The sequence below is a fragment of the Oculina patagonica genome, chromosome 4, assembly GCF_052425735.1.
Source record: "Oculina patagonica isolate OP01 chromosome 4, crgOcupat, whole genome shotgun sequence".
In the NCBI taxonomy this organism is placed as follows: Eukaryota; Metazoa; Cnidaria; class Anthozoa; order Scleractinia; family Oculinidae; genus Oculina; species Oculina patagonica.
Window position 1 is genome coordinate 20,900,790 of NC_135761.1, and position 26,787 is coordinate 20,927,576.

At 40.3% G+C, this 26,787-nt stretch overlaps 2 protein-coding genes across 2 annotated transcripts; both read left to right on the forward strand.

The window, feature by feature from the left end:
* Nucleotides 1-6,965: 6,965 nt before the first annotated feature.
* LOC144648238 (uncharacterized) lies at nucleotides 6,966-19,023 on the forward strand. The gene is made up of 3 exons (XM_078507855.1): nucleotides 6,966-7,516; nucleotides 18,032-18,117; nucleotides 18,779-19,023. Exons 1-3 carry the CDS (start codon nucleotides 7,371-7,373, stop codon nucleotides 19,021-19,023), a joined length of 477 nt encoding a protein of 158 aa, XP_078363981.1. The 5' UTR covers nucleotides 6,966-7,370.
* On the forward strand, nucleotides 7,715-8,565 carry LOC144652033 (uncharacterized). The gene is made up of 2 exons (XM_078512076.1): nucleotides 7,715-7,856; nucleotides 8,023-8,565. Exons 1-2 carry the CDS (start codon nucleotides 7,715-7,717, stop codon nucleotides 8,352-8,354), a joined length of 474 nt encoding a protein of 157 aa, XP_078368202.1. The 3' UTR covers nucleotides 8,355-8,565.
* Nucleotides 19,024-26,787: the final 7,764 nt, after the last annotated feature.

The window sequence follows — 26,787 nt, forward strand, 5'->3', positions numbered from 1 at the left end:
CGTAAAATTCCGGTTATAAGCCCCCCCCCGGTTATAAGCCCATCTACCTGGAAATGAAAAAATACAGCCGATTATAAGCCCCCCGGATATAAGCCCCCCTCTACCGGATGACAGTACTGAACGGGGTTAAATGTTGCTTTATTATGCGTTTTTAACTCAAAAACGTATTTCGATCAACACCCCCGAGGCTCGTTTCGAAACGTTTTTTTCGTTCTACTTATAAGCCCTCCCGGGTATAAGCCCCTCCGCTTATAAGCCCACCCAAAAACCCTTACGAAGTTGTATAAGCCCAGGGCTTATTCTACGGTATACGTTTTGGTTTAATTTTGCTCTTGTTAAAATTTAGTATTTTCCTTTGTTTTAGCATACCGTAGAATTCCGGTTATAAGCCCTGGGCTTATACAACTTCGTAAGGGTTTTTGGGTGGGCTTATAAGCGGAGGGGCTTATATTCGGGAGGGCTTATAAGCGGAAGGAAAAAAACGTTTCGAAACGTGCCTCGGGAGTGTTGATCGAAATACGATTTAAAGTTAAAAACGCACAAAAAAGCTACATTTAGCCCTGTTCAGTACTGTCATCCGAAAGAGGGGGCTTATATCCGGGGGGGCTTATAACCGGATGTAATTTTTTGCTTCCAGGTAGATGGGCCTATAACTGGGGGGGCTTATAAGCGGGGGGGGCTTATAACCGGAATTTTACGGTATGGTACAGTGGCAGATCTAGGGGAGGGGCCCTTGAGGCCCAGGTCCCAACCTTATTTTCAGGCCAAACCAAGGCCTGTAGGGCTGAGAAAAATTATTTTTAAGAGCGGGCCCCCACCTATTCTTGAAGTCTGGATGATAGGGGCCCCCACCTACCTGAAGGTCTGGATCTGCCACTGTGGTAATACTAGTAATACTAGTGAATACAAAGGCCGGCACACATAAGGGACTAGTCACAGGTACTTATTGCAGGGACTAGTCATGCATATTAGTGTGTGACTAGTCGCAGGGATAAGTCTCCTGTAGTATGAATAGGTATATACTCAAACAGTCGATAGCGTTATTGGCGCGCGCTGATTGGTTACTCAAGCTCTGAATATCCTTTGCTATTCACCTACGAGCAACTAGCGCGCAAAAACTACACTCGTTAATGGAATAAACTAGTTAAAAGTCATCCTTTCGGGGTATATTATCTCACTGTTTAAGTATATACTAAAACAACTATTCACCTCAATCGCTTCGCGGCTCGGTAAATATCCACCACTAGCCACCTCCACTTCGGTAAATAGTTGTTAACTATTTACTTGAAAATAATAGTTGCAGGGACCCTTCCGCTTTGGTTTTTGATTGGATGACTTTTTATGTTGGTAGCAGAGACTAATCGCATAAGCAGTACAAATGAGGGGACATAGGCGTACGGACACCTTCGGACCTGGGGGGCGGAGACCTTATTGCCCGAAAAAAAAATGTCATGGATTAAAACCGAATAAGGAGGCATATAAAATGGACGACAAAAACAGCATTTAAATAGTTGTGTACAACCTTAACTAGCCTGCTTGCTTGAAGTCCTTTGATTAATTCCGTGGCGTTGCCCGAAGATTTCAATGCACTGTATCCTTTTCTTCAGAAATATTTTATTTATTCACTCTAGTTCTGCAGCAAAAATTAAAGTATTTTTGGGGAGCCAATTTACATTGTTTTTCCCCCACTTGAAAGTTAAACAAAAGCGTGTGAGACATTCAGGGATGAATGGTTAAAACATTTCGTTGAAAGTTTTGAGCTAGTCTTGAGAACTTAACATTTGAGTCAAAAGCATTAACTTCATTGCATTGTAACAGCTTTGTTTCAAGGTCTTACACTGGATCCACTGCGCGTAAACGCTCAAACTATGGAAAAGCTGACTGCAACTGAATCAAACTGAGGGGTCATGCAAAATTTGCGAGAAAAATCGAAGATGATTATAGCAATTTGCGAGAGGAAACGAAAGCAGATGAATGAGAAATTTGGACTTTTGAACCACAAAGTTCGGTGTATTTCCAATACTTTTTCTGTTGGTGTGATTCGTTTTGAACGTTATGTTGAGATTTTTCGGCTTATTTTCCTTTTTTCTCTGGGCTTGTTGCCCGCATGCTAAGCATTTTGCCCGAAAAATTTCGGCACTGGGGGGGCAGCAGCCCCCCTCGCCCCCCAGCCTCGTACGCCTATGTGAGGGGACAAGCAAAATTTCATATTTCAGTTTGAATTCATGGGACCAGTCACAGGGACCAAAATTTGGTCACTGCAACTAGATTTTTTTTTAGAAAATTGGTAGTTCACACAAAGAGACTTGGTCCCTGGGACTAGCCACAGGAACTACAGTTAACTCCTGCCTTGCAGACACCTTGCTATTACAGACACCCCGTTAATACAGACAGTAGTTTAAGTCACACCCAATAAGAATGACTGAAAATAACTGTTGCTATTATGGACTTTCACTATTGTGGACATCAAATTGTGATCCGAAGGTGTTGGGCATTTAATAGTGAAATAGTGAGAGTTGACTGTAGTCCCCTCATGTGTAATAAAGGACCTTAAAACAGCAATGAACTGCTACAAAAACAGTGAAAAGCCAATGGTAGCTGAAAATTATACAGCCTACATTTTTTTAAAGATTGGAAAATGCCATCCAACAAATGGTTGCAATTTGCACTTGGTTTAAATTAAACGTCGCATTTTACATATGCCGAATCTAGTATGATTCCCCCTGTCGAGACAGCAATATTAATACCACAGATCACTGTATGACCAATCGTTCAAGGCAGTGTATTGTAGCTTGGTGTGGTATTTCTGTAGAGCAAGAACTAAACTGTATGAACTGAGCTTTATGAAGGTTTAGATTAAGTATTGTTGTATTAATATTAAAGCGATATGCGTAAAGATATACAGTCAACTCTCTCTTAACGCACACCTCTTTAAGGGCCCATTACAGTATCTCGTTGCCAAGCTACGCGGTTGCCACGCAAGTGCAATTTTATTTCCGGTTTTCTCGCATTAGCGGCTAAATTTGAGGTGAGTTTAGTTCCCTTTCGGTTGATTCTGAATCATATTCCTATCACGGAAATTTGTTCTGCAGTAAAAGCAAACTGGGTAAATGGAAATAAAAATCGTTTTTCATACTAAATGATTGCAAAACATATACGAAGCTCGAAGCAAGTATCCGAAACCGCCGAAATATTTTTAACAACAGTGCCGATGCATTAGAAAACATGCGAATGTGCAGCTTTACCGTGTTTTCATCGGTTTACCATTCAGCTCACTGAAGAAATCTGTGAAAGCCACCGGCAAAAATTAAAGCATTGTCACTTGAACTAAACCAGGCTCGTAGAAAAAACAGCGATTCATTTCGTCCGCGAAACGAAGATAAGGTAATTTTTACGCAGTTACCGAATAAATATTTAGGAATGAACTCGATTTATCTGCCGTCATTGCTTGCAGAAACTGCTAAAATGATTAGTACAGCAGTCCTACCACATGACAAATTCACAAAGGTACAAAACTGCGAAAACTAAACTATATAAAACACCTGTATAAAAACATTTCAGCTCACAAACGTTAACTATTTATTCAACCGAACTACGAATTGTAGCCTTCTTGCTCAAAGCATATTAAATACTTTACGCTTATTCGCAAATTACGAACCGAAAATAAAAAAACTCACACTAAACTCTTTTTAATACTTACGACCGACTCTGTTTACATTTGTCATTGCCTGTACATGTTAGTTGAGCGACAGTAAACGTCGTTAAATCTTTACGAAAACAAGCAAGAAGTAAAGCTTGCCGTGTCGAAAAATTATAGTTTTTGAAGCGTACGTGAGCGGGTCACGTGAGCGTGGGGAAAGCCAACTTAGTGCGGCAATGTCAATTACGATGATTTCAACCAATCAGTCACCGTAAAATTTTACTTCCGGTACGGACGAAAATGCGTACTTTTCTCGGAACGAAAAAAGCGTACCTTCTGTTTTTTGCAGTAAATCGAAAGAAAATACAATTTTCTTGAAACGTAAGCATGCGTTTTCGGAAAATCAAAACAATGTAAAAGTTGTGTTCAAAAAGGTGGTCAACAGAACACATTTTCCGTCCTTATTTTTCAAGTTTTTGTGCTTACGAAAAACGCATGCTTGCATTTTTTAAGATCAGCGTACGGATTGAAATAATACTAAAAACTATGAATAAAACCGTAAGTTTCTTGCGAAAAACTCAGTTTTTTGTTCTGGGTCACGTGACATTGGACGTGCCCCGATGACGTCATCAACTGGCTTGCACTCGCATTTTAAAACTACAGTCTAAATTTGGTTAAATGAAATCAAAGATATATCAAGTTACAGTCAATTGAATTTTCTCTAGCAACGGCCCCAAAAGATACTGTAATGGGCCCTTAAGACGGACACTAAGTGCTGGTCCCGTTCTTGCCGTTTTTCAGTCGTTTTACTGTAGCTAAACTCCCTATAAGACGGACACCTCTCTAAGATGGACAATTGAAGCCAGTCCCGACGGTGTCCGGTTTTGAGAGAGTTGACTGTACAATCTGCAAGAGTTCCAAACTCGAGGACTAAAGCATAAACTTATAAAAAAATCATGCTTTATAATAACCCTAATCAGACTAAAACAGCTGCAAAGCGATATCTTTAAGAGCGGAATGCAGTGTAAACCTATATGATGTAGGGTGATACCCGTACTAAAGCGTAATTATTTCTTTAGTGCCAGCACACCTTCGGTTTCTTCCGCATTCAAAAGCTTGTTTCATGTTAAAGAGGTCACCAAGAGTACTTTAAGTAATGTATTATTTAGACTATAATCTGTTTACTGGTTTGAGTTCCTTTTCCACCAAGACGTCATTAACCAAAATCCGGACGGTATGAAAGTTACAGCAAGGAATTAAAAACAATGGCCACACCCATCGGGTTCAAGCGTTAGCCTTGACTCTTACTTTGAAGGAAGTATCAGCTAGAGTCGATGGGAAGCCACAGCTAAAACCATTGTTAACTGCTAATTCTCTATCTTGGCTGCCAATGACCTATAAAGATCTTCGATCACAAAATTGGCACAATGCACAACCAAAAGAGGATGAAGTACTCTTGGCACAAGGTAACACAATCTTCATGCAAGTAGCTTGCAAGTGTTCCATTCTCAAGAAGTTAAGTATAAACTTAGTAATCAAGCAATATTTAGCTGTACAACAACTTATTTCAGAATTAAACAGCTAAAACGCGATACCCCTGGAGGTGGAATATATCCATAATCACAGGAAAATACTGATAGTATAGCGTTATAGTTTTATCAGGGAGTTTAAACAAGGGAACGGGTACGCCGCTAAACAAAAGAATTGATGGGTAGAACAATAGCTCTGTGCTTGCCCCCTCCCCCCCCCCCCCCCGCGGAGGTGTACTCAAAAGATTTTATCCGCCCAGAGATCCATGACAGCAAAAGTAACCTCGATAGAAAATGGTATACCTTTCATATATCTAAAGAAGAAAAACTGCATCTCATTTTTACTTTTTTTACTTGAATAAATAAAAGGTTCTTTTAAATTACTAAATGGCAGCTTTCCCCGAGTCCTTTCGTGTACTCCAACTTTAGAAATCCATGCCCTGTTATAAACCTATATCCTGAAAAATGTACCCCTTTCGGGCGGAGCCTACCCGTATAGTACGCTACTGGAGTACCCCTTCCGGAGTGTGCGTGCGTTATAAATCGGGTTCATTGATTTGCCGTCCCCTGCAAAACAACAACGTGAAAGAAAAAAAACTAAATTCTCCATTACGTGAGAACATTCAAGCGCTTGTTTCAGTACGTCTAAGAGGTCGTCCAAGAGCAATTTTAAAAATGTATTCTAAGCCCTTCAAGGGCATGTGAGTTGCAGCAAGGAATGGCCACGCCCATTCTTTCAGGCCCTAATCGGCTTCGACTGTCAGACTAAGAAAAACATCCATTTTGCAACATGCGTACATGATTTCAGTATTAAAGCAAATCACTTCTCCTATCATGTGTTTTAACTTCCGGTGATTTAGAGAAGTCACGGCCGGGATTTCAACTGTTTTTTCGGCAAACTAGATTAGTTTAAATATGTTCCTTTATTAACAAGAATTTTCTGCAAGTTAGATTTTCCATGAGCGTCATAAAACAACAAAGACACTAAACATAAATCAATTTTTTTTATTACATATTACCGTAAGAATAATTCCGGTATTCAGTTCCTCTCTCAGATCCCGTCAGACAACCACTGAAGAAGTGTTCAAAACCACTAAGACATAGGTGACATAACATCCTGTTTTTGCTAAAACGGATCATTTTTTTTTTACTTCCTCAGTCTTAACCCATAAAAACGGGTCATTTAGTCTTCACATCACTGGTTTTGAAAACTCTTGCTCGAGATGATTGTGCCACAGGTATCCCAATCTCCTTGGGAGCCGTGAGTGAACATTGTATGGCATTGCGTAACAACCTAAATTTAAGAATTTGTTTGAGAATGTAAACGATCAATTCAAAATATGGAAAAGAAATTAAATAAAAACGACTTACTTAAGCTTCTGTGTTTTGGTGCAGTTTTAAAGCTACTCCAGCGAGTTTTAGTTTTACAGTTTTTCTCTCCAACTATCCTTCCTCAAGTTTTTTTTGTTTATTTGTTCATTTGCTTTCATTATGTTAACCGGCTCAAAGTCCTTTCTCAAAAGAAGCCCAAAGGGTATGTGACGGTTGCAGCAAGGAATGTAAAGATGATCACACGCTCCCAACGTCCTCTGGTGTTTTAGCTGCGACCATAAACTTTTTAAAGCGATATATTATCTGTTATTAAATAATATTAAAAATATTCAATCTGCAAAATTACTACAAACTTCTACAACGCGCTTAAACACTCCTGTTATCATCTTTTTTGTCTTTCGGTGGCCCGTAATCATAAGCCTATGTGAAATTTGTTGCAGCTTTTAGTGTGCTTTTTTGACTTTCGTCTAACAGGAATTAACTTGAATCGTAGACTGGTTTAAAGTCTTATATAAGTTCATTTTATATAAGAATCTTCCTGTAAGTTCCATTTCCAGGATTTCCATGAAGCGTCGGAAACCAGTGAAGCTTTATTCATCAAATTTTAGTTAGACATTTCATCATAGGTTAACGGGCGTTTAAGCGCCATTCAGGTATTCAGTTCCTTTTTGATCCGGCCAGACGACCACTGAGGAAGTGTCTCAAAACAACTTAGACAAAGATAACATTACATCCCGTTTTTGTTCCAATGGTATCATTTTCTGCTACTTCCCGTGTCTTAACCCATAAAAGCAATCAGAGCTTTTAGTTTTCACATCATTAGATCGTCGGTTGACTCGCGATCTCGTCCTTAACCGACACGGCTCAACATGAAACTCTGCACACTGGTTGTCGTAACTCTTGCAGTCATCCTAACATTGGATGTGCTTGGCACATGCGAAGGATGGTGGGGTAGTTCTCGAAGCTCCAGCTCAAAGAGTAGTTCTGGGAGTTCCAGTTCCACCAAAACTGACCGGTAAGATGAACTATTGTTCTTTGCTTCCGTCCTCGTGTTAGCTAAATGATGTTCTTTAGTTAGTGTTCTCACTGCAAAAAGGTCTCTCTCGTGTGTGGAATTTATGTTTCCCTTGAGTATATTTCACTAAGGTTACGCTCAAATTGCCCCACATTTATTTGTTTAGGTAGTCTGCAAATTCGCCAGTTGAATTAAACAATGACTCCATTACAACGTAGCGGCAATTTCACTATTATTATTCCTTTTTTCAGAGGAAAAACAGTCAAGGTTGAAGGAACGACAGTACAGGTTGGAAAAGTCGGTGGTATTCGTGACAGAGATGAAACCGGCCACAGAACAGGTATTAAACAGGTTTTGTGCTTTGTCAGCCTTTCTGCCCGGGCCTTTCTGCTATACGGCTGGCGATTTCAGGAGGTTCTTTAGTGCGAGCCAAGCGCGAGAACCTCGCACGATTCCCTTGCGATGACTTATTGCTAACATCTCATTTGTTTTCTATCATATTCAAGGTTTTGGCACACTCGTTAAAAAGATGATAACGCAACCAAAGAAGACAATAGCGGCAGGAATGGAATTTGTCAAGAGTTATCAAAAGATGCGGAAGGAAAACAAAAAAGGAGGCAATCTTCCGGCGCACGTGGAGGCTAACCGAGAAGCTACTAAAAAGTCCGACGCCGAAACTGCAGCAGCCTTCAGCGCCGCGAGAGAACAGATGAAGAGATTCCGCGTTAAATCGAATCCAGATGGCAGTTTGCAAGTTGGAGACACAAGGACGAAAGAAGAGACAAAAGCAACAATGGACGCAAATAAAAGAGGGCGAGAAAATGCTTTGAAAGGATAAAATCACTCAGAATACCGGCTGTTTCGAAACTTTATTGGCTTGTTGAATTTATCGTAGTTTGTTTTTTGTACGTATTTTTAATTAATTATGCAAAATAATGGCTTTTTTCTGTATACTGTAAGGTTTAACACAGTACAAATGTGACTTGTTTCATAAAATTGTTTTTGTAGCAGCAAAATTTATTTGATCGAAATAAAAAGTTGTAATGACATCATCTTTAGTACCTGTTTATGTGAGCAGTACTATAGGTAAATTTAGTCCAGTCCCCTCCCCTCTCAAATGCAGTTTCCCTGCTATTAAACAACTTCTGTTTGCGCTTTATGAACGATCTTCTCAAAGTATAGAGTAATAGTTCAGAGTAAACAATCAACCAACATTATATTTGGGTTTATTTAATTTCCTCGAATTAGAGCGGTTTTCACTTGAGTGTCGAACAAAATTCCCATTTGCTTTGGTTTTGCATTACTACGCTCAGTAATTGGTTAAAAAAAGCACCGTGGCGTGCCTTTTCCAACCAATCGTGGCTTGCTCGCACACGTTTAACCGCGCTTCGTGCTGGATAGATGTCTGCTTCGAGTTTTGATTGGTTCGCTGGATTGTCTGTGTCCTTTGTGACTGGCCAGAGCTATAACTTTGGTTTTGGTCTTAGGACCCTCAATTGAAAATCGCTGTAACAGCCCTAACTGAAACTGAATTGGTCTTGCATTTTATATTGTTACATGTATGTTCAGCGAGTTTGAATGTTCACAATTTTACCGTTCCGTATTCCTTTTTCGATCCGAAATTTTAAGACACTTATTTCCACCTATAGACAAGTCAACCTTCGTTAAGATACAATATTCTTAAAATAATTTAAAAAGCGGGTAAAAAAGCGAGAAGAAAACTTCAGTAGAAAAGATATTTTCATCTAAAATTGATTAATATGACAAGAGCTTCAGCTAGCATCCAGCCATTATACATAAAAAGACCAAAGATTCAGCTCCCACAAGAACTCAAAACCGTTTTTTCAGAGTATCTTGCTGAATGCCCATGTTATACACATTTCCTGAAGTTCGTCATGAGGCCATATTTTAAGGTTTGGATAAAAATGACATCTCAGATAAAATAATAACACCACAATTGCATTTTATATTAAGAATAAATAAGCAGTCACTTTCTCAGTAGTTCTTTAGTTTTTTCTCCTAAGAGTTTATCTGTGTCACTACAGAACTGGTCTGTCAGCCGTTGAACCTTTAAAAAGGGGAGAATAACTCAACTCTTAACAACTTGAACACTTACAGACTTTTTAATCTTGAAAATGATGTTCGTTATTACTAATTTTTTTCTTAATATATAAGAAACCCACAAAATATCAAAATCTTGGAGGCTCGTTTAGACATTCGCTGTAAGGGGACAACTTGGAGAGAGTTCAGACTAAAATTTCCAGCCTGGTTTCACAAACCAAGCTGAAAATTTCAGCCCGGGCAAACAGGCTAAAAAAGACTTCATTTAGTCACATTCACATTTCAGCCTGGGCTGAAAAGGGAGCTTGGTGCGGATGCACCGTGATGGTGTTTCTAACGAAACAAAATGGTGACCAGTAATCGGCTCCTTTTTTAAATCAATTAATTACAAGTCTTAGAGGAGTGACTTATTTCTTACAAGTCCTACTGAAATTTCCAATTATTTTTGCTGAAGTCTTGAGAAGTGCGTTACTTACAAAAACCAAAATATATCCAATACGTGCTGTGCAAACTTTCTACCTTTTGTCATGCTTTGTGACACCTCCTCCCGCCCCAGAAAAGAAGAGGGCCTGATTGCAGGTTGACAAAAGAGGAGAGATTGTGCGTGAAACGATTTACCAACAAAACTAAACTGAAAGCGATTGCGATATTGGCGACCCAAGCGGTTTTGCAGCGGGCCCAGGATATCCCCGTCGTTTTGGGCCGAAAGGGACCCATAAACAACGACATTGACGAAAGGGTAAATTCTTAAGCGGCGCTACGTCCTCTTATTGAGTACGCGGAAAACTTCGCCTAATCGCAGGTTATGCTGTTGAAAGTTTTAAAACGGTTAGCAAACAGAAAACCCAAAACGGAAGAGGTGATAATTATGAGTTTTGTTTGGTTTTGTGTTAGAGCTGGTGAAATAATTCTAACATTTAATTTTGATCACACATTGCTAGAATTTTCCGTTGGCACATGTTGTGCCGAAGGTATCCCAAGCTCCTGAGGAGCCGTGAACATTACACAGTATGACATTGAGCAAAAACCTAAATAGTAGGTTAGAAATCATACAGTGCAGGCCTGATAGACTGCAAAAGTTGTATATGTGTTGTGAGGGATTTGCGTGGACGGAGAGGTTTTCGGCCATGGGAAGTGGTGGTCTTCGAGGACCCTCGAGTGAGTGTGCCCCCTTGAGTTGGACCAGAAGCAGGAGCCAAGCATGTATCTCAATTGCAAACACTAAATTGGCTGAGCTATACGCTTTTAAAAATAATGTCCTTCCCTAATATTGTAAAAACACTGATCACTCCTCGTCGCACACAATAAACATGCTCAGCACACACCGGAAAATGTTCATTATGACCCGAAAGCTTATTCCCGAACAACATTTTAGACATTTTACATGCCGCTTAACTTTCCACAAAATGAACCTTACTTCTTTAATTTTTATTTTATTCTGCTCGATAGCGAAACGTTATTCAAAACGCGGATTCCTTCAAGTACGGCAGTAGTATGTTCCAACGATTTCTTTGCTTTGAGCAGACAATATTTCCTTTTCTTTCGAATCCCGAACATATACCGGTAGCTTTATTTTCCGAATGATCTTCCATTGTGTACAAAATCCAAGGAGAAAAGTTTGCTTCAATTCGAACCAAAATATCCTCCATTTTAACGCGTTGGTTTCATAAACATTGAGGCAAATGATGGGCAATCTTCGTGCAAGCTTCATCGTGATAGAGGCTATTGACAAAGGCAACAGGTAGCAACTTGCTGTGGAGCTTTTGTCTTGAGCAGGTCCAACGGGGCTGGGTGGACTGTGGCCTGTTTGCCAACTGGCCGCTGGAACAACATTTCAGATGTCTCTTTCGAACAAGGAAAAATGCGCGAGCATTTAGTTAAGTGTTTAGAAAGAGGTATCTTTGAACCGACCTTTCCCGAGAAACACCACGATTTAGCAAAAGACAAAACTGTGGTTCTGTTCATGTTTCATGCTTTCAAGACCAGAATGTTAAGACGATATGATTCAATGTGTATGGTGCGACTTATGGTTCCACTTATAACTTGCGAAGGACTCGAGACTGCCCCAGAGAGCGGGTGGCTCTGTCGCGTATGCAGACCACCAGACAATAAACACGTTACTGAGGTTGTCAAATAGGAATAGCACGAAGATCGTTAGTTTCTTATTGCTACTATTGCTGATTGCAATTGTTTTTGTCTCGTAAAATAAGAATAGAACGAATTTCGCGATTTTCTAAGACTTTAAGTTACCGTTAGTTTATAATAGTTGATTGCAATTACAACGAATTTCGCGATTTTCTAAGACTAGCTTCTGATTAGTCTTATTTAGAAGTTGTTTCATATCAACGTTGTTTCGATTTAAAAGAACAAGAAAGGAATTTTTGAAATATCAATTTTAGAGCGATTTCAAAAGCCGCAACTCAAACAAGTTTAACAATTTCATTGCCAACAGGATCCGTTGTTAGACGCTGTATTTAGTCAGGTCTCATTATCGTTAAGCTTGTCAATAAATTATAGTCAATATTTGTAATAATTTAAAGGCTTGCCTTCGGAAAGCAAAATTGCATCGCTACTATATGAAATTATTATATTAACTACAATAATAAACATGGCTGAATGTTAACGAGATATGCATTTGTCTTCATCCTGTTAGTTACGAGTTTTGTGTTGTAAATTAAAGGAACGTTGAAAAAAAGCTTGCAAATGGAAAAATTTACCGAGTGTAAAGGAAACAAAGCTTAAAATAACAATTGTTCAGGGGGGTCCATGCGGATTTGGATCAGGGGGGACCAAATCTGCTGTGACACGGGGTCCACCAGGCTAAGTTTGAAATAAATGCAGTGGGTAAATACGGCATATCAAACACGTGTTACCGAACAGATTTGTACGACTTCTTGCAAGCTTAGGGGGTTGCAGGCAGCAAAGACGTGTCTTAGACCTTGGCACAGCACTGTAATAAAGCACTTCGCCTAGCCGTTGCCGGCTCACAACGGAACTAAATTAGCGAAAACTAACCCTGGGAGCATTATCCATGAACGATATGACCGAATGACATTCTGGGTAGACAGGATTGTTAATTAAGCTGAGAAATTCAATTTATTGATAATTGAGATTTTTTTTTGGTGGGGGGGATCTTAAGAGCATGATTTATGTCACAATTTATATTGTATTGTTTATTCAATCGCAGATGGGGAATAATTTGTTCCGATTTCCCAGTAAACATTTTGGTCGCATCGTTTATGGTTTATGCTTTGCCCGGGTCAACATTTTTTCAATTAGGTGTATCTGTGAAAAGCATAAACCATGAATGATAAGACCGAATGACATTCTGGGTAAACAGCATTGGCAAGCTGAGTGATATTCCGTATGCAAACTGTCGTGCCACAATGTTTATTCTGCCGCAGACGGGGATTATTTTTTCCGACTTCCCAGCAAACATGTATGGGTCACATCGTCCATGGTTTATGGTTTTCACGGGTCAAGGTTTCTTCAATGCAAGTATATACCTACGCAATCACGTACGCACCACAGCTGTGGTTGGGCGGTAATGGTATTTCGGAATTGAGACTAAAAACAAAGAAACAACGGTCTGAACGGTGGCCAAGCACGCGTTTCTAAAAGCAAGGTAAAAGTAATTAAAAAGAGTAAACTCAACCAAAAGTGCTTAAGGATATAGAGGTTCCAAAACCCTGAAAACCCGATCACAGCTTTGGCGTGCCAAAAAGCCTGTAAAACAGGAACGAACGTGATGTTAACTTTATAAAAAACGTAAACACCAAAAGCTTATCAGAAGTTGCGGTAAACATTTTCGGGCTGGGCCAAGGAGGGATAACAAAAATTAACACTTTCGGGCCCGACCAAAGGGATTACACACGCTAAAAACTCAGCACGGTACGGCAAATGTTTGGCACCGTGACCAAACCATTTCGGCACGTAACAAGAAGGTTTTCTCCTGTTAGGCACGGTTCCAGTTTTTATATCGACACCCCCACTTTCCAGCAGTTATCTTTCCGAGAAATGGCAGACACATATATAATCCTGTGAATTTTCATCGTGCTTTCAGTGCAAAACGGGAATTTTATCGGCAAGGAACGAGTTGTCGACAATTCAATAAATTCAACAGTGTTCAAGGGCAAAACAAATCGAAGAGGATAGAAAAATAAATTGCTCCAACCTCGTTCCCAGGGTCTCTCTCTCCCCGCCCCCCCAGGGCGGGGAGAGAGAGACCCTGGGAACGAGGTTGGATGATGGTGGACGTTGCTTTCACACGGCAATTTTTTTTTTTGAGGGCGTGGGCTTTCTCTCTTTTTTTCCTCGGTGGCATTCTCATCTCTCAGAAAATCTCATTTTTAAGTCGTGAATGCAATGAACGACTTATTGCTGTTTGCTGGGTGGTGTAAAACTTCCTTGGTAACCTGGCAATTTTATATTAAGTTTAAATTAAGTTCAAAATGGCGGATGAACGTGGACAAGGGCTGGTTTCCCGAGTTGAAATGCGAACTTGTGGATGTACATCAGAAGAATACGAATATTTTTTCCTTTCTGGAAAGAATTTTCCTAGTAAGGCCAGTGCTCGAATCCACATTTACACACAATGCAACGGAAAGGATGGCCAAGGAAGCAAGAAACTTGCACGCCGATCAATAGCTTATTTTGAAAGTCCGTGGATATGAAATTATCTTTCATTGAAATACAATCAAATAGTTTTTAAGTAATAAATCACCCTAAATAAGGCTGTATTTTCCGCTACAAATTAGTCTCACTCAGCAAGATTAAACTGATGCGTTTCGAAACAATTAGAGATATCTATAGTTGGCTTGCTTTGTCTTTCGGTCGATCATTCATTTGCACGTTCGTCAAGTTTTTGTATCTAGTAATATTTTATATTCGTTGTCACACTCTCGTTAACGAAGTTCCCAAGTACATCTATCTCGTGACTTAAACTTAAATCAAAATTTCCTTTGGCATTCGTAGCTCATTAGGTAGCAAGCCTTATGTGAATGATAAATTTGCTCTGCTTTTAAAGGCAAACCTACATTTGTAAACACAGTATTATGCATCAGTCCCTTACAATTTTTTTCTTCATACGCATGGTCTGTCAAAGAAGGGACATATAATATTAGTTCAACTGTGGTAATTGTAGTTCTCCAGGGGTGTATCATTAACTATCATTGCACTCAGGTAATTTTTTGCTTTGTCAACATCCACTGAGTGCTATGGGGTAGACATTCAAAGAAATACTGAGAGAGTACTATTGTTAGCGGCTATTAATTTAAGCGATTTTTTCTGAGCAAGATTTAGCGACTATTTAATATAGGGATTTTCCAAAAACTTCAAAAAATAGTAATATCGTGTAAACCAGCTTTTACTGGCCGGTGATGAACATATGGCTAAGATGAAAATAAATGTTCAGTAAAAGAAAAAAAGTACCGTATCTTGACATTGAATGAACATAAATAATTGCATTGCCTAAAAGAACAAGTTACCAGTATCCATTTTTGTGTTCCATTTGGGTGGGAAGGGGATACCGGGGAGGTACTTGAAATTTGACCAAGACAAATTTTAGCAAGTACTAAATTTAGCGATTTTCGCCCAACTCACTAAAATCGCTAAAATGTAATAGCCACTAATATAACAATAGTAACCTTAACGTTGATTTCTGTACATGTCCTATGCCCCCCCCCCCCCCCCCCAAAAAAAAAAAAAAATAAATGCATGCAGTCATCTCAGCCGAAAAGGAACCTGGTTGCATGCCATGTTGATAAATAACAAATTGCTAACACTTAGATGGTTTGTTGTACGTGTTGTCCTACAGATTTATTTTAACAAGGCACATAGAATTTTGAATTAATTTACAGATTCGCCAAAACAATATCCTGCAATACAGCGCATCACTGAACTTTGCATGGGACTAGGCTGTCAAGAGGTGTGGGCTGGAATGAACATCCTGCAGTAACTTGTATGAAACACATGATCAGAAAAATAATTTTATTTCAAATTTACTCTCATTTAACAAACAGTGAATACTGCTCTCTATAAATTGACTTTTAGCAGACTGTACAGCTTGAAAAATAAAATATTTGGAAGTTATTGTTATTGACTGCTGAAAACAAAGAGTAAAAGATAAACAAGCTTTAAGGTTCAGATCCTTTAATCCAACATGGCCACCAAATCTATGCAGGATGACTGGCAATTTATAGAGATTATTTAAAAACGAATTAATAAGGCTGATTAAAATGCATTGATGATTTTCGTGGCATGTAAAGGGGTAAAGTAAACTTTTTGGTTGCAAGTTAAGGTATCAGAAAAGGAAATAAGCAGCAGTTTTCATTTGTTACATGTATCAGGCCTCTAAATTGATAATAAATTATATATGTTGACTTTACTGTTTCCTGCCAATTTCAATTCTTAGAAGTCACATGTATGAGGCATCTGTGAGTTTCTTTTAATTATTTGCCTTCTGTCACAGTGTCTGCCATTCTTTAACAGAGAAAAATGTATGTCGAATAACACCACTGTCCTGTATAAAATGGCTGAGTTACCTGGTTATTAACTAAAGAACCCTTTAGCAAATATGAAACAGTTTGGTGAAAAAAAAAATTCCCTAGCTTCTTTCCATTACCAGCTTCGCAGCATCTTAAGGTACCTCATATCTTGTTACCACTATACGTGTCTCTCTCAGCATTAATTATTTTAAGCTCTGAAATAATCTTCACTTCTTAGCTGCTTAGCTAGAAGGCCTCGATGGACTACTGGATGGTTTGTTTTCAGTTAGAATATGGGGTTATTTATCACTTACCAGCTAGAATTTTAAACATGACTCAACTATGATGTACGTTTAACAGATTTCATAGACAATTACAAAAATTGCGTTTGTCAGCAGACATTTAAAATTTATTTTGGCTAATTCTGGGCTATCAGTTTATAATATATCACATTCACGACTTTGCTAATAGAGCCTTTGATTTACTTCTTTCGGCGACCTCGCGATCAAAAGAAACAAGGGTTCTTGGGGCGAGAATGCCGCAGTGGCCGCCATTCTGGAGGTAGTCTCGGCACCCTCAAGACATTGGGCACTAGTGACACATTACAATTGGGACCGGAACGTTTACGTGTCGATAGTTGGGAGTGCCCTGCCCAAAATTGTCAGCACGGTGCCAAAAATTTGCCGTGCCGTGCCGTTTTTTTTTTGCGCGTGTAAATGGGGTTTGAAAGATTACTTCATTTATCGTGGAAGCGCAGGTTTCCGCAATTCCTAAACGATACGAGCACGTACTGACTCTGTAAAACCTACACTGCTAATTAACTAAAATCAATAATCACAGCAAATATTCTTTATGTTTTTCATAAATTTGTATTAAACCTTAACAAGTTAACCCACGAGTAAGTCGCCGTGAGGCCTTCCTTGATTAACTTGGCTACATGGATTGGATGTTTAGTAAAATTACCTTAAGGCTAACCTCTTTTATCAGAACAAAATTGTGGGTTCTAGAAAGGAAATAGTTATTCTCGCTGCCAACGTAGCGCTAACCATGCAAAAGAAAAACTATCTGTAAATTAAGAGCAACTTTCCCGTGGGAAGATGCTAAGACTACGTGATTTGTTTGTTTTCCTATCTGTAACTACTAATTCGCTCATATTTCGTAAAATAAAAACTAGTAAAAATCTATGCTAATTAAGACCGAGTATCCAAGTTCATTTCATACAAGAATCTTCCTGGAAGTTCCATTCCCATAAAGCGTCGGAAAAAGTGAAGCCTGATACATCAAATTTAAGTTAGACATTTTAACAAAGGTTACCGGGATAGGTTAACGGGTCGCCATTCAGATATCCAGTTCCTTTAAGCCGGGTTTTAGATCCTGCCAGACGCCCACTGAGGACGCCCACTGTTTTTGCTAACATGAAACGGGATCATTTTCTGCTACTTCCTGGGCCTTAACCCATAAAAGCAGTCAGAGCTTTTAGTTTTCACATCACTGGGTCGTTAGTTGACTCGCGATCACGTCCAGAACCGCCGCGGCTCAACATGAAACTCTGCACACTGGTTGTCGTAACTCTTGCAGTCATCTTAACACTGGATGTGCTTGGGACATGCGAAGGGTGGTGGGGCAGTTCTCGAAGCTCCAGCTCAAAGAGTAGTTCGTCGGGAAGTTCGGGTTCCAGTTCCGAGTATAGTTCCACTCAAACTGACCGGTTAGATGAACTGTTGTTCTTTGCTTTAGCCCTCGTCGGAGTGTTAAATGATGTCGTTAGTTCTTCCACTACAAAGAGGTCTGTCGTGTGTGGAATTTATTTCCTTTGAGTATTTCACTAAGGTTACGCTCAAATTGTCCCACATTTAGTTTTGTAGGTAGTCTGCAAATTCGCCAGTTGAATTGAACAATGACCCCATTACACTAACGTAGCGGCAATTTCACGGATTATTAACAACTCTATTATTCTACCTTTTTTCAGAGGAAAAACAGTCAAGGTTAAAGGCAACACTGTGAATGTTGGAAAAGGCGGTATTCGCGAAAGAGATGAAACCGGCCACAGAACAGGTATTAAACAGGTTTGCGCCTTCTGCTATACGAAGGTCTGAATAGGGTTTAGTGTTATTTGCCCATAATTTTTAGTGTTTGCTGTTAAATGGTCAATTTTTTAATGTTTACTGTTTCCGGAGAAAATGCTGTTAATTGTTTGGAGGGTTTTTCGTGAAAAACTCAGTCTTTTAGCATTGTAAAAATTCTTATCTGCTCTTCGAAAATCGGTAATAAAATCACTCATGAACTTTGAGCCTGTGCTGTGTGTTCTCCTCGGAAATCTTCGGTAGTCTAAGGAAATCTTCGGCAGTCTTCGGAAATCTTCGGTAGTATTCGGAAATCCTCCAAAATGATGGGGAATCGTCGGGAAATGGCCGAAAACTTCTTGATATACTAAACTAAATAATATTGCCAATTTTTGGAGCCCTTTTTATTTGTTTCTGGATAAAATTAACTGTTACAATGAATTTTTTACTGTTGGTTAAAAATGCCTAAAATTTAACCGTTTGATGTAACAGAGCCAAAAAATTAAGTGTTATCGAAGTACCCCCATTCATACCCTCCAATACGGCTGGCGATTTCAAGAGTTTTTCTAGTGCGAGCCAAGCGCAAGAACCTCGCACGATTCCCTTGCGATGGCTTATTTCTAATATCTCATTTGTTTTTCATTAAATTCAAGGTCTTGGCACACTCGCTAAAAAAATGGGAACGCAATCAAAGAAGACAATAGCGGCAGGAAAAGAATTTGTCAAGAGTTATCAAAAGATGCGCAAAGCAAACAAAAAAGGAGGCAATCTTCCGGCGCACGAGGAGGCTAACCGAGAAGCTATTTTCATTGATATGTTTGCGCCGAAATGGCCTCGCGCGCTACATAAATTAGCACCTTTTGCCCTTGGAGGCTCCCGTAATACCCTTGGGTATTGAGCATAGTATTTATACGCCCTTTCGACTTCAGGGCTTTCTCAAATGCGTTCATGCCACGAGAGTTCGGTTTAGGCTACTTTTTTGTTCTGCCTTTCTCGTTTCCGTCGCTGAGCACCTTCCTTTCTTCATGGCTTACGACCCTGTGGATATCCCGTCAAGAGATTTGTCGCCGCTTGCTTGGTTTAGCCGAAAACGTTTTTTCTGTTTGCTTGCGTTAATTCCGCTCCGTCCGCTAGGAATGAGGTAAGCCGGTTTCCTTCGTTATATATGTTGTCATTGTTATCGCTGCTCGTTTTGTTGTTTTACCTCGTGTCAGGCAAGTTTCGGTTTGGCGTGTAGCTGCCGTTAGTCTTGGTGTTAGCCTTGCACATCAGTTTTTACGGCGTGTGTCGCCTATGCTACTAACTATATTATGGCGTGTGGCTTTACCAGTTTGTTTATTTGCCCTGTGTTGCCTTCAAGTTAGTTTGTATGCCGTGTGTCGCCTTCGAGTTTGTTCTTATGGCGTGTGTTGCCTTCAAGTTTGTTTTCACGGCGTGTGTCGCCTTCGAGTTAGTTTTTATGGCGTGTGTTGCCTTCAAGTTAGTTTTTATGGCGTGTGTCGCCTTCGAGTTAGTTTTTATGTCATGTGTCGCCTCCAAGTTTGTTTATGGCGTGTGTCGCCTTCCAGTTAGATTTTATGGCGTGTGTCGCCTTCAAGTTTGTTTATGGCGTGTGTCGCCTTCGAGTTAGTTTTATGGCGTGTGTCGCCTCCAAGTTAATTTTAATGGCGTGTGTCGCCTTCAAGTTTGTTTATGGCGTGTGTCGCCTTCGAGTAAGTTTTATGGCGTGTGTCGCCTTCAAGTTAGTTTTTATGGCGTGTGTCGCCTTCAAGTTTATTTATGGCGTGTGTCGCCTGCGAGTTAGTTTTCATGGCGTGTTCGCCTTCAAGTTTGTTTATGGCGCGTGTCGCCTTCAAGATAGTTTTTTATGGCGTGTGTTGCCTTCAAGATTGTTTCACGGCGTGGGTTGCCTTTAAGTTTGTTTTCAACCATAGCGTTACGCCAAGTTAGTCTGTTGGTGTGTGTCGCCTTCAATTTAGTTTTATGGCGTGAGTCTCCTTCAAGTTACTGTTCATGGGGCGAGTCGCCTGCAATTAAGTCATGGCGTGTGTCGCCTTCATACAGATAATTGCGAAGGCGTGTCGCCTTAGGTCTAGTTTTGGTGGAATGTGCCGCCGTATTACATATAATTTTTATGGCGTGTTTCTCCTTCAAGTTACTTTTCCGTACTTTTCACTACGCATGTGGTTTTCTACTTAGTTCCCATGGCGTCTGTCGCCTTACCAGTTTGTTTTCATGACATTTCCATGGTGTGTACCGCCCTTCATGTTAGATTTAATAGTGTGTTCCGCGCGCTTTTCGAGTTTGTATCATTTATGGCGTGCCTGGCCTTGTTCGGTTCTGCATGGTGTTGTTGGATTGTGCGATTCGGCCGCCCTTGATGTTTGTTTTCGTCCGTATTTTATTTCTCGGAGTGTGTTTCGAAAGTGAAAGAGATCTAGTTGTTTCGTTTTCAATTTTTGTTTTGTATTTTAGAACACTTGTTTGTTTTCTTTTCAGTTTAATTTCTTAGCAATTAACGCTGTTGACGTTGTAATTTATGCAACGTGAAATCATCAAGTTAGACTTATCTTTCGCTTTACTTTTTCGCTACGAGTTGTCACATTCACTCTGTGGAGTTAATTTATAAGAATAGCCGTGCATGGGAATGTGATGGGACTCTGACTTCTTAGAATTTTCCCTGCAGTCTTGTACGACTTTCATTCCTAACTTTTTTAGCAACTCTTTGGCCTTTGTCACTGTAAACGCAAATGTCGTTATTATCAGCAAAGTACAATGGTTGATTTTCAAAGCTTTGCCTCTGCATGTAAAATGCAAATGTTGTTTTTCCCCATCATAGAAAAGTACACTGATAGCCTTAATGCAAAACGTTGTTATCAGTTTGCAGTCATCAGGTGTTTCGGTGTGTGATTCACGTAGACAACCGTGTTTGTTCTTACCTACATCAGAAAGCCGCTTTTGTTTCATTACTGTAATTTTGCCGAGATGTGTCAAGGAAATTTCTATGGGCTACACGTGCAGAGCGGGCTTTTGACATGAGTGCGACTTCTTTGTAGTTCTATAAATTGTATTTTAAGTTGCTCGGTGTGAGTTTTGGTTGGACTTTTGCTACGCGCCTTATACGGTCTATTTTCCTGGTGATGTTCTCTCGCCAGCCTTAGTATAACACGATATTTTCGTCAGGCTGAGGTTACCATTGAAGCGCTCTTGCCTCTAGTGTTCTTGCTGGGTTCTGTAATAGAAATTCACCAAGCCCAGCCCTTTACTCATTGGTAGGTTTGGCCCGGGACAAGGCGGATGCCCAAATCAAGCGTTGCATGACTGCTTTCCGTTAATGTGGCCTTCTCCTGAGGGAGGGTTGCAGTGTCAAGAACTAACCAGAAGCCCTCGCATCCGTCTACTTCGTTAGGCAGGAATTTTTTCCGCTTTGTCAAAACCTACAGCTTTACCTGTTTCGTGCAGCTCAGTCGCCGGTGGGGTCTTAGTGCCAGATCTCGCCCCAGAGAAGGTGAAATTTGTCAGAGGTTTTGATCTGCCAAACAAATGTTTTCCTATACTTTGGCTTCATTATATTATACTGTGTATTTTTAATTTGCACTAGGTATGTATAGAGGTGTTCTGGTTAATACAATCAGGTTTTTTCGCTATCAATTTGGTCGATCTGGGACGGGTCTTCTTAACAATACCCGATACTCTGTCTATGACGGGGTCCCTGGATTGGCCCAGTTGGTGGCTCCCCTTTTCCTTGTTTATTTGTCTTTGCGTTTGTTTGTTTCTCCCTTTTTGTTTATTTCTACATCAAAGCGTTATAAAATCCGTTTTACCTTTAGTCGCAATGTGCTTAAGAATAAGATAGGTCTGCACCCATTTGGTGCAACTGGAAAGGGGAGCCCGCCGACTGGGCCGGTCCTCTCCCATCTATCCAGATGGTAGCCTCAGGAAAGGTCCATGCTTGCGAATCTCCCTTTTTTTACCCCAGGTTACATCCACTATAGCCTCACTATGTGGCTTCTGATTCTTCGTGGCTATACCCACCATTGGGCATTTCTCCGTTACCTAGAATTCCATGTGGACCGATGTTAAGGTGTTCTTTCGTTATGTTTAAGGGTACTTGTAAAAGTCAAGGCTGTACAGTCCTACACCTACTTGTGCTCATCTTTCTAAAAGTAAAGTTATTTAAGCCTTTTCTTGGCGGCCATTGTAGCCTGGCCAGCTTGCGGGAAAGGTATTTAAGTGCCCCCGTTGAAGCATTTTTACCTCGCATGCGCTATCAGTAGTGGTCAGTTCCCATCTGTGGATCAAAAAGCATCCTTTTTTCAGTATTCGGCTTTTGTTTCTTGCCTCCCTCGTTTTGTTCCCAGGAGCATTTGTTTACCCACCTGCGATAACATCAGAGGATGCAACAGGTTAGCGTGTCTGTTCGACTTTTGGCGGACAGAAAGACTTTCACTTTATCGCAGCCAGCTGTATTCACTGTCTTATTCTATCACGGCAATTTATCCGCCCTAAGAGTCGATCTTTGTCTCTGCGCAAACACTGAATTTTGTTGGGTATTTTGCAATTGTTTAATCTGTGTTCATGATACCCGTCGATAGATAAGAAGTTCAGGTTTGCTTCGATCCCAAGAGAGGATTTCTATAGTCCCCAGTGTTACAATTGGTTATTCCTTTGCACTTGCCATCCCTGCCGCTAGGCTATATCTCGGTTGGCCTGTCTTAAATTTTAACGTTGGCGTTTCTTCGATTTGTGGCCCGCTATCTGCCTATCGCTGATTGTCCAGGGCTTCTCTTATTGTTGTTAGGGTGTCCCGTTTAGTTTCTCAATTTTAGACGGTAGAGTTTATTCGGCTTTCGATAGGTCACCCTTAAACTTGCTGATGCATGGTTCATTCTTGGAATGCCAGTATCAAACAACGTCCTTAAAATTCTCGATTTTACTTTTACTTCTCCGCTAATTTTGCTACTACCTGAATATCTCACAACTTTTGACGGAATTCTCGTAATGCGGGAGTGCGTTCTTTCGTGTGACGCTATGCCATTTTTTGCCATTTGACAAAGGGTTACCAATGCACGATTGCTAGCCGTCCTATAGTCACGTGCACGTCAGTGTCATGCAAATGTGAAAACATTAGGATTGTTTCCCCGTTTATATTAAAGCACATTCGTCGCGTTTGAATGTAAACTGTTTATAAATGATATTTTCAGCCGTAAATCCTGGGGGTTTTGCGAAAATGCACTGCGTTTAACAGTTAAGAAAGTATTCCGAAGTAAAGGCGCTTGAACAAAGTATATCTCAGTTTCCAAGCCGCTCACAGTACACGCCTCAGTTCATTTTTAGCAGTACCGGCCGTACGACTTTTTCGTTTCATCTTTTTGTCTTTGGCCATTGGTTAGAATTTCGAACAAGCTATCAGCATGTTGTTAGCTCATCTACAACGACAACAACCATTTTTAAACAAGGCAAGAGGCGCATAGTGATAATGATAGATCAGTTATGGTTAGGTAATATGCTTCATTGAAAAGTTTTGGTGATTTTCACTCATTGCTTTTGTTTTGATCTCAAAGAAACCCCTCCTTTTAAAGTCTTTGATTTTGAAGACATTTATTTTCAAACAATGTAGATAATTTGTTCAATTTAAAGTGCCTCGTTCGTGGGAGGTGAGGCGTTAACAACAAGCGCTTCCATTTGCCTCGTATATTAAAAAGGAAATCACTGATTCGAATTTGCGTGATATATAAATTCCTTTTAACTATTAACACAATAAAGGATGTCAAAACAAAAGAAGTCGCTGTGTGAAGGCAAATAGAACCCGCGCCGCGAACCCAGTCCTCGGTTGATAACGTTGACAAGTATAGATGTTTTACATTTTGTAGCGTTCTATGGTAACGTTGAGTCGAATCTGTGCGTTTTTCAGGAATATTTCAGTGCAACGCGCGATTTGAATGCTTTCAACTTTAGTGGATTGCAATAACACTCTATGAAGTGAAATAAAATCAACATTTACGCCTTACGTCTCTTTCTGTGTTTCGTAATTTAATTACCTGACTCGTCCCCAGTCGTCTCTTATGCGAAAATTGCAAGACGCGAAGGATGATGGGAAGGAGGAAAGGCGAGAGACGACTGGCAGATCCTGTTTTCAAGATGGCGGACGGATTAATGGCGGTGTTGAGATAAAAATAGGCACTATTAATTAGAACGCTTTCGGGCGCTTTAAAACGCCACAAACTGCTCTTCCACGATACATCTAACAATCGGAGATTTAGTATTCGCCCATCACACAACTCGACCCGTACGATTGCCCAACTACAGATCACTACAGTGTAATTAATCTTTCCCGCCGGGGAAATGTAGAAACCTCAATTTAACTAAAACGCTTTCAGTCCGGTTGAAATACCGGTAAGCGTCAACAGACTTGTCTACATTTCTTTTTATGGTGAGAAAGTCAAACTCAAACTGAAAAATATTAATGTCTGACGGTTTCCTGTTGAAAGTGTTATAATTTGGGTCAAGGGGTCACGGCTAAACAATTCAAGTGCCGCCGTCAGATTATTCATTTATAAAGCTCGGACTGATCAAAGACGCACTTCTGGCTCTTTTCATATCCCTACAATCATGTTGCAACATATCGTTTAAAGCTTTATTATTAATTTACTCTGAAAACAAGCTACTCGGTTTTTACATGGAATAAAACACGGGAATAAATGGTCACGGCATTCGCAGCATGATTATGTTCAGTTATGTTGTAATTTTTTAAACTCATGCAGAGAGAATTTTATTGCCTCACAAACGATAACACATTGTAATCCAGAATTATAGGGATCCATACCTTGCAATGATTACAAAATGATACTTGTGATTTTTCCTCTCTTCGAATTCGAATATTCGAATGTTTCCAATGTTTCTGCTGGTATACCATCCAGTAGATGTCAACATAGCGACAATTAGAGCGGTTCAAATCAGCGACAGCGGCAAACGCGTACAAGCCGATAAGCACTAAAAGCTACAACTGTTGAACAAAACTCAGTGATGTTTGAGCCATACAATATATTTCTTCTCGTTAATCAATTGAAGCCGCCTTCTACCGTCCTGAAAACTCCTTGGCCTTTGTTGTGACGGACGCTTGACGCGATCTCAGTGCGATAAAGAAACGCCGTTAAAAGTAGCATTCTAGCCGCCAAATAACTCTGAAATTTCGCCTGGTACGACAATTAGGGACCCTAAATGTATCTAGCCAAAAATATATCCGAAAAACGGCCAGTGCACACTTTTCGACTTTTCAACACACTTTTCGACTCACGATCTGCCAGTCGTCTCCTTCGCTTCTTCTCTTCCTTCCCATGATTCCCTCCGTGTTCAGCAGTCGACTCAAGACGGACTCAAAAGACGACTGGGGACGAGTCAGATTTAATTACGGCTTTTAACAGTAGTACACAAAACCACCCCGGCTTTCTTTGTGATATTTACTGTAATTCCGAGTCATTAGCGGCATTTCATTGGCCTGACTTCCTTCCCTGCGCGATGGGTGCTTCCATTGTATTACACAACTCGTACTCTCTACCTAATGGTTCTTTTCTTAGCTTTTGCCTAAGATTCAACCTTTTCTCGAGAACAGCAATCGAAACTCTGAATGGTCAGGTTGTTACTTTCTCTTCTCATGTTAGTAAACAGCACCTACGGTTTTTAAATTTGATCTGCTTTTTTCGATGCGGGCATCCATTCCGAAGAAAAAAGCATTGATCCTTCTCCCCGCAGTATCTTATTACAGGTCTACCTCTTTAGCCCTCTGTCTGGGCGAACCGTTCAGCGGACACTTTGATCCTCATGCCTTCAACCTAGTGACTTCCTCTGAGTGTAAAGATCGATTATGTAGTGCACTTTCTTGCCTTGCCCACGTCCGTCCCGTCATGCATTTCTCTAGTTTTGTCAAATTGGCCAATCAAGTCATTACTTTTTAATGTTTATTTGAAATTAAGGGCCACGTACTTACAAACTTTTCTGTGCATTTTATTGTCGCAATCCACCCTCGCCGTTATCTCCCGACCATAAATATTTTCCAAGGAGAAGCTGGGCACAGCTTTTGAAAAAAGTTTTGAATGCTTCAATAAAAGACTCCCGCTTCGGAATTGAGCTTCTGAGAATGGGAGGAAAATTGGCAAAATGTGAGCTTTTACTTGGTAAAAGCCCAAAATGTGGGCCTTTACTTGGTATTTTGGTTGATTCGCGGCAGTTTGTGCTTGGGCAAGAAATTATTTTCGCCCCATATCTTAGTATCTCCGCGTGTGCCATAGAGGTGCAGCATAACAATGAAAATTCTTCTACTATTTTCATTGATATGTTTGCGCCGAAATGGCCTCGCGCGCTACATAAATTAGCACCTTTTGCCCTTGGAGGCTCCCGTAATACCCTTGGGTATTGAGCATAGTATTTATACGCCCTCTCGACTTCAGGGCTTTCTCAAATGCGTTCATGCCCCGAGAGTTCGGTTTAGGCTACTTTTTTGTCCCTCCCTCCTCCCCTCAGCGACGGAAACCTCCAGCATGCTGCACTTCTTCGCATGCGTGGAAATTATTTTCGCCCCATATCTTAGTATCTCCGCGTGTGCCATAGAGGTGCAGCATAACAATGAAAATTCTTCTACTACTAAAGTGTCTGACGCCGAAAC

Excerpts from the sequence above, each read along its gene's own strand:
- LOC144648238 (XM_078507855.1), top strand. The coding sequence starts at position 7,371 with ATGAAACTCTGCACACTGGTTGTCGTAACTCTTGCAGTCATCCTAACA. Across the intron at positions 7,517-18,031 it reads AGTTCCACCAAAACTGACCG|AGGAAAAACAGTCAAGGTTA; the intron begins GTAAGATGAACT and ends ACCTTTTTTCAG. Across the intron at positions 18,118-18,778 it reads TGAAACCGGCCACAGAACAG|GTCTTGGCACACTCGCTAAA; the intron begins GTATTAAACAGG and ends ATTAAATTCAAG.
- LOC144652033 (XM_078512076.1), top strand. The coding sequence starts at position 7,715 with ATGACTCCATTACAACGTAGCGGCAATTTCACTATTATTATTCCTTTT. Across the intron at positions 7,857-8,022 it reads TGAAACCGGCCACAGAACAG|GTTTTGGCACACTCGTTAAA; the intron begins GTATTAAACAGG and ends ATCATATTCAAG.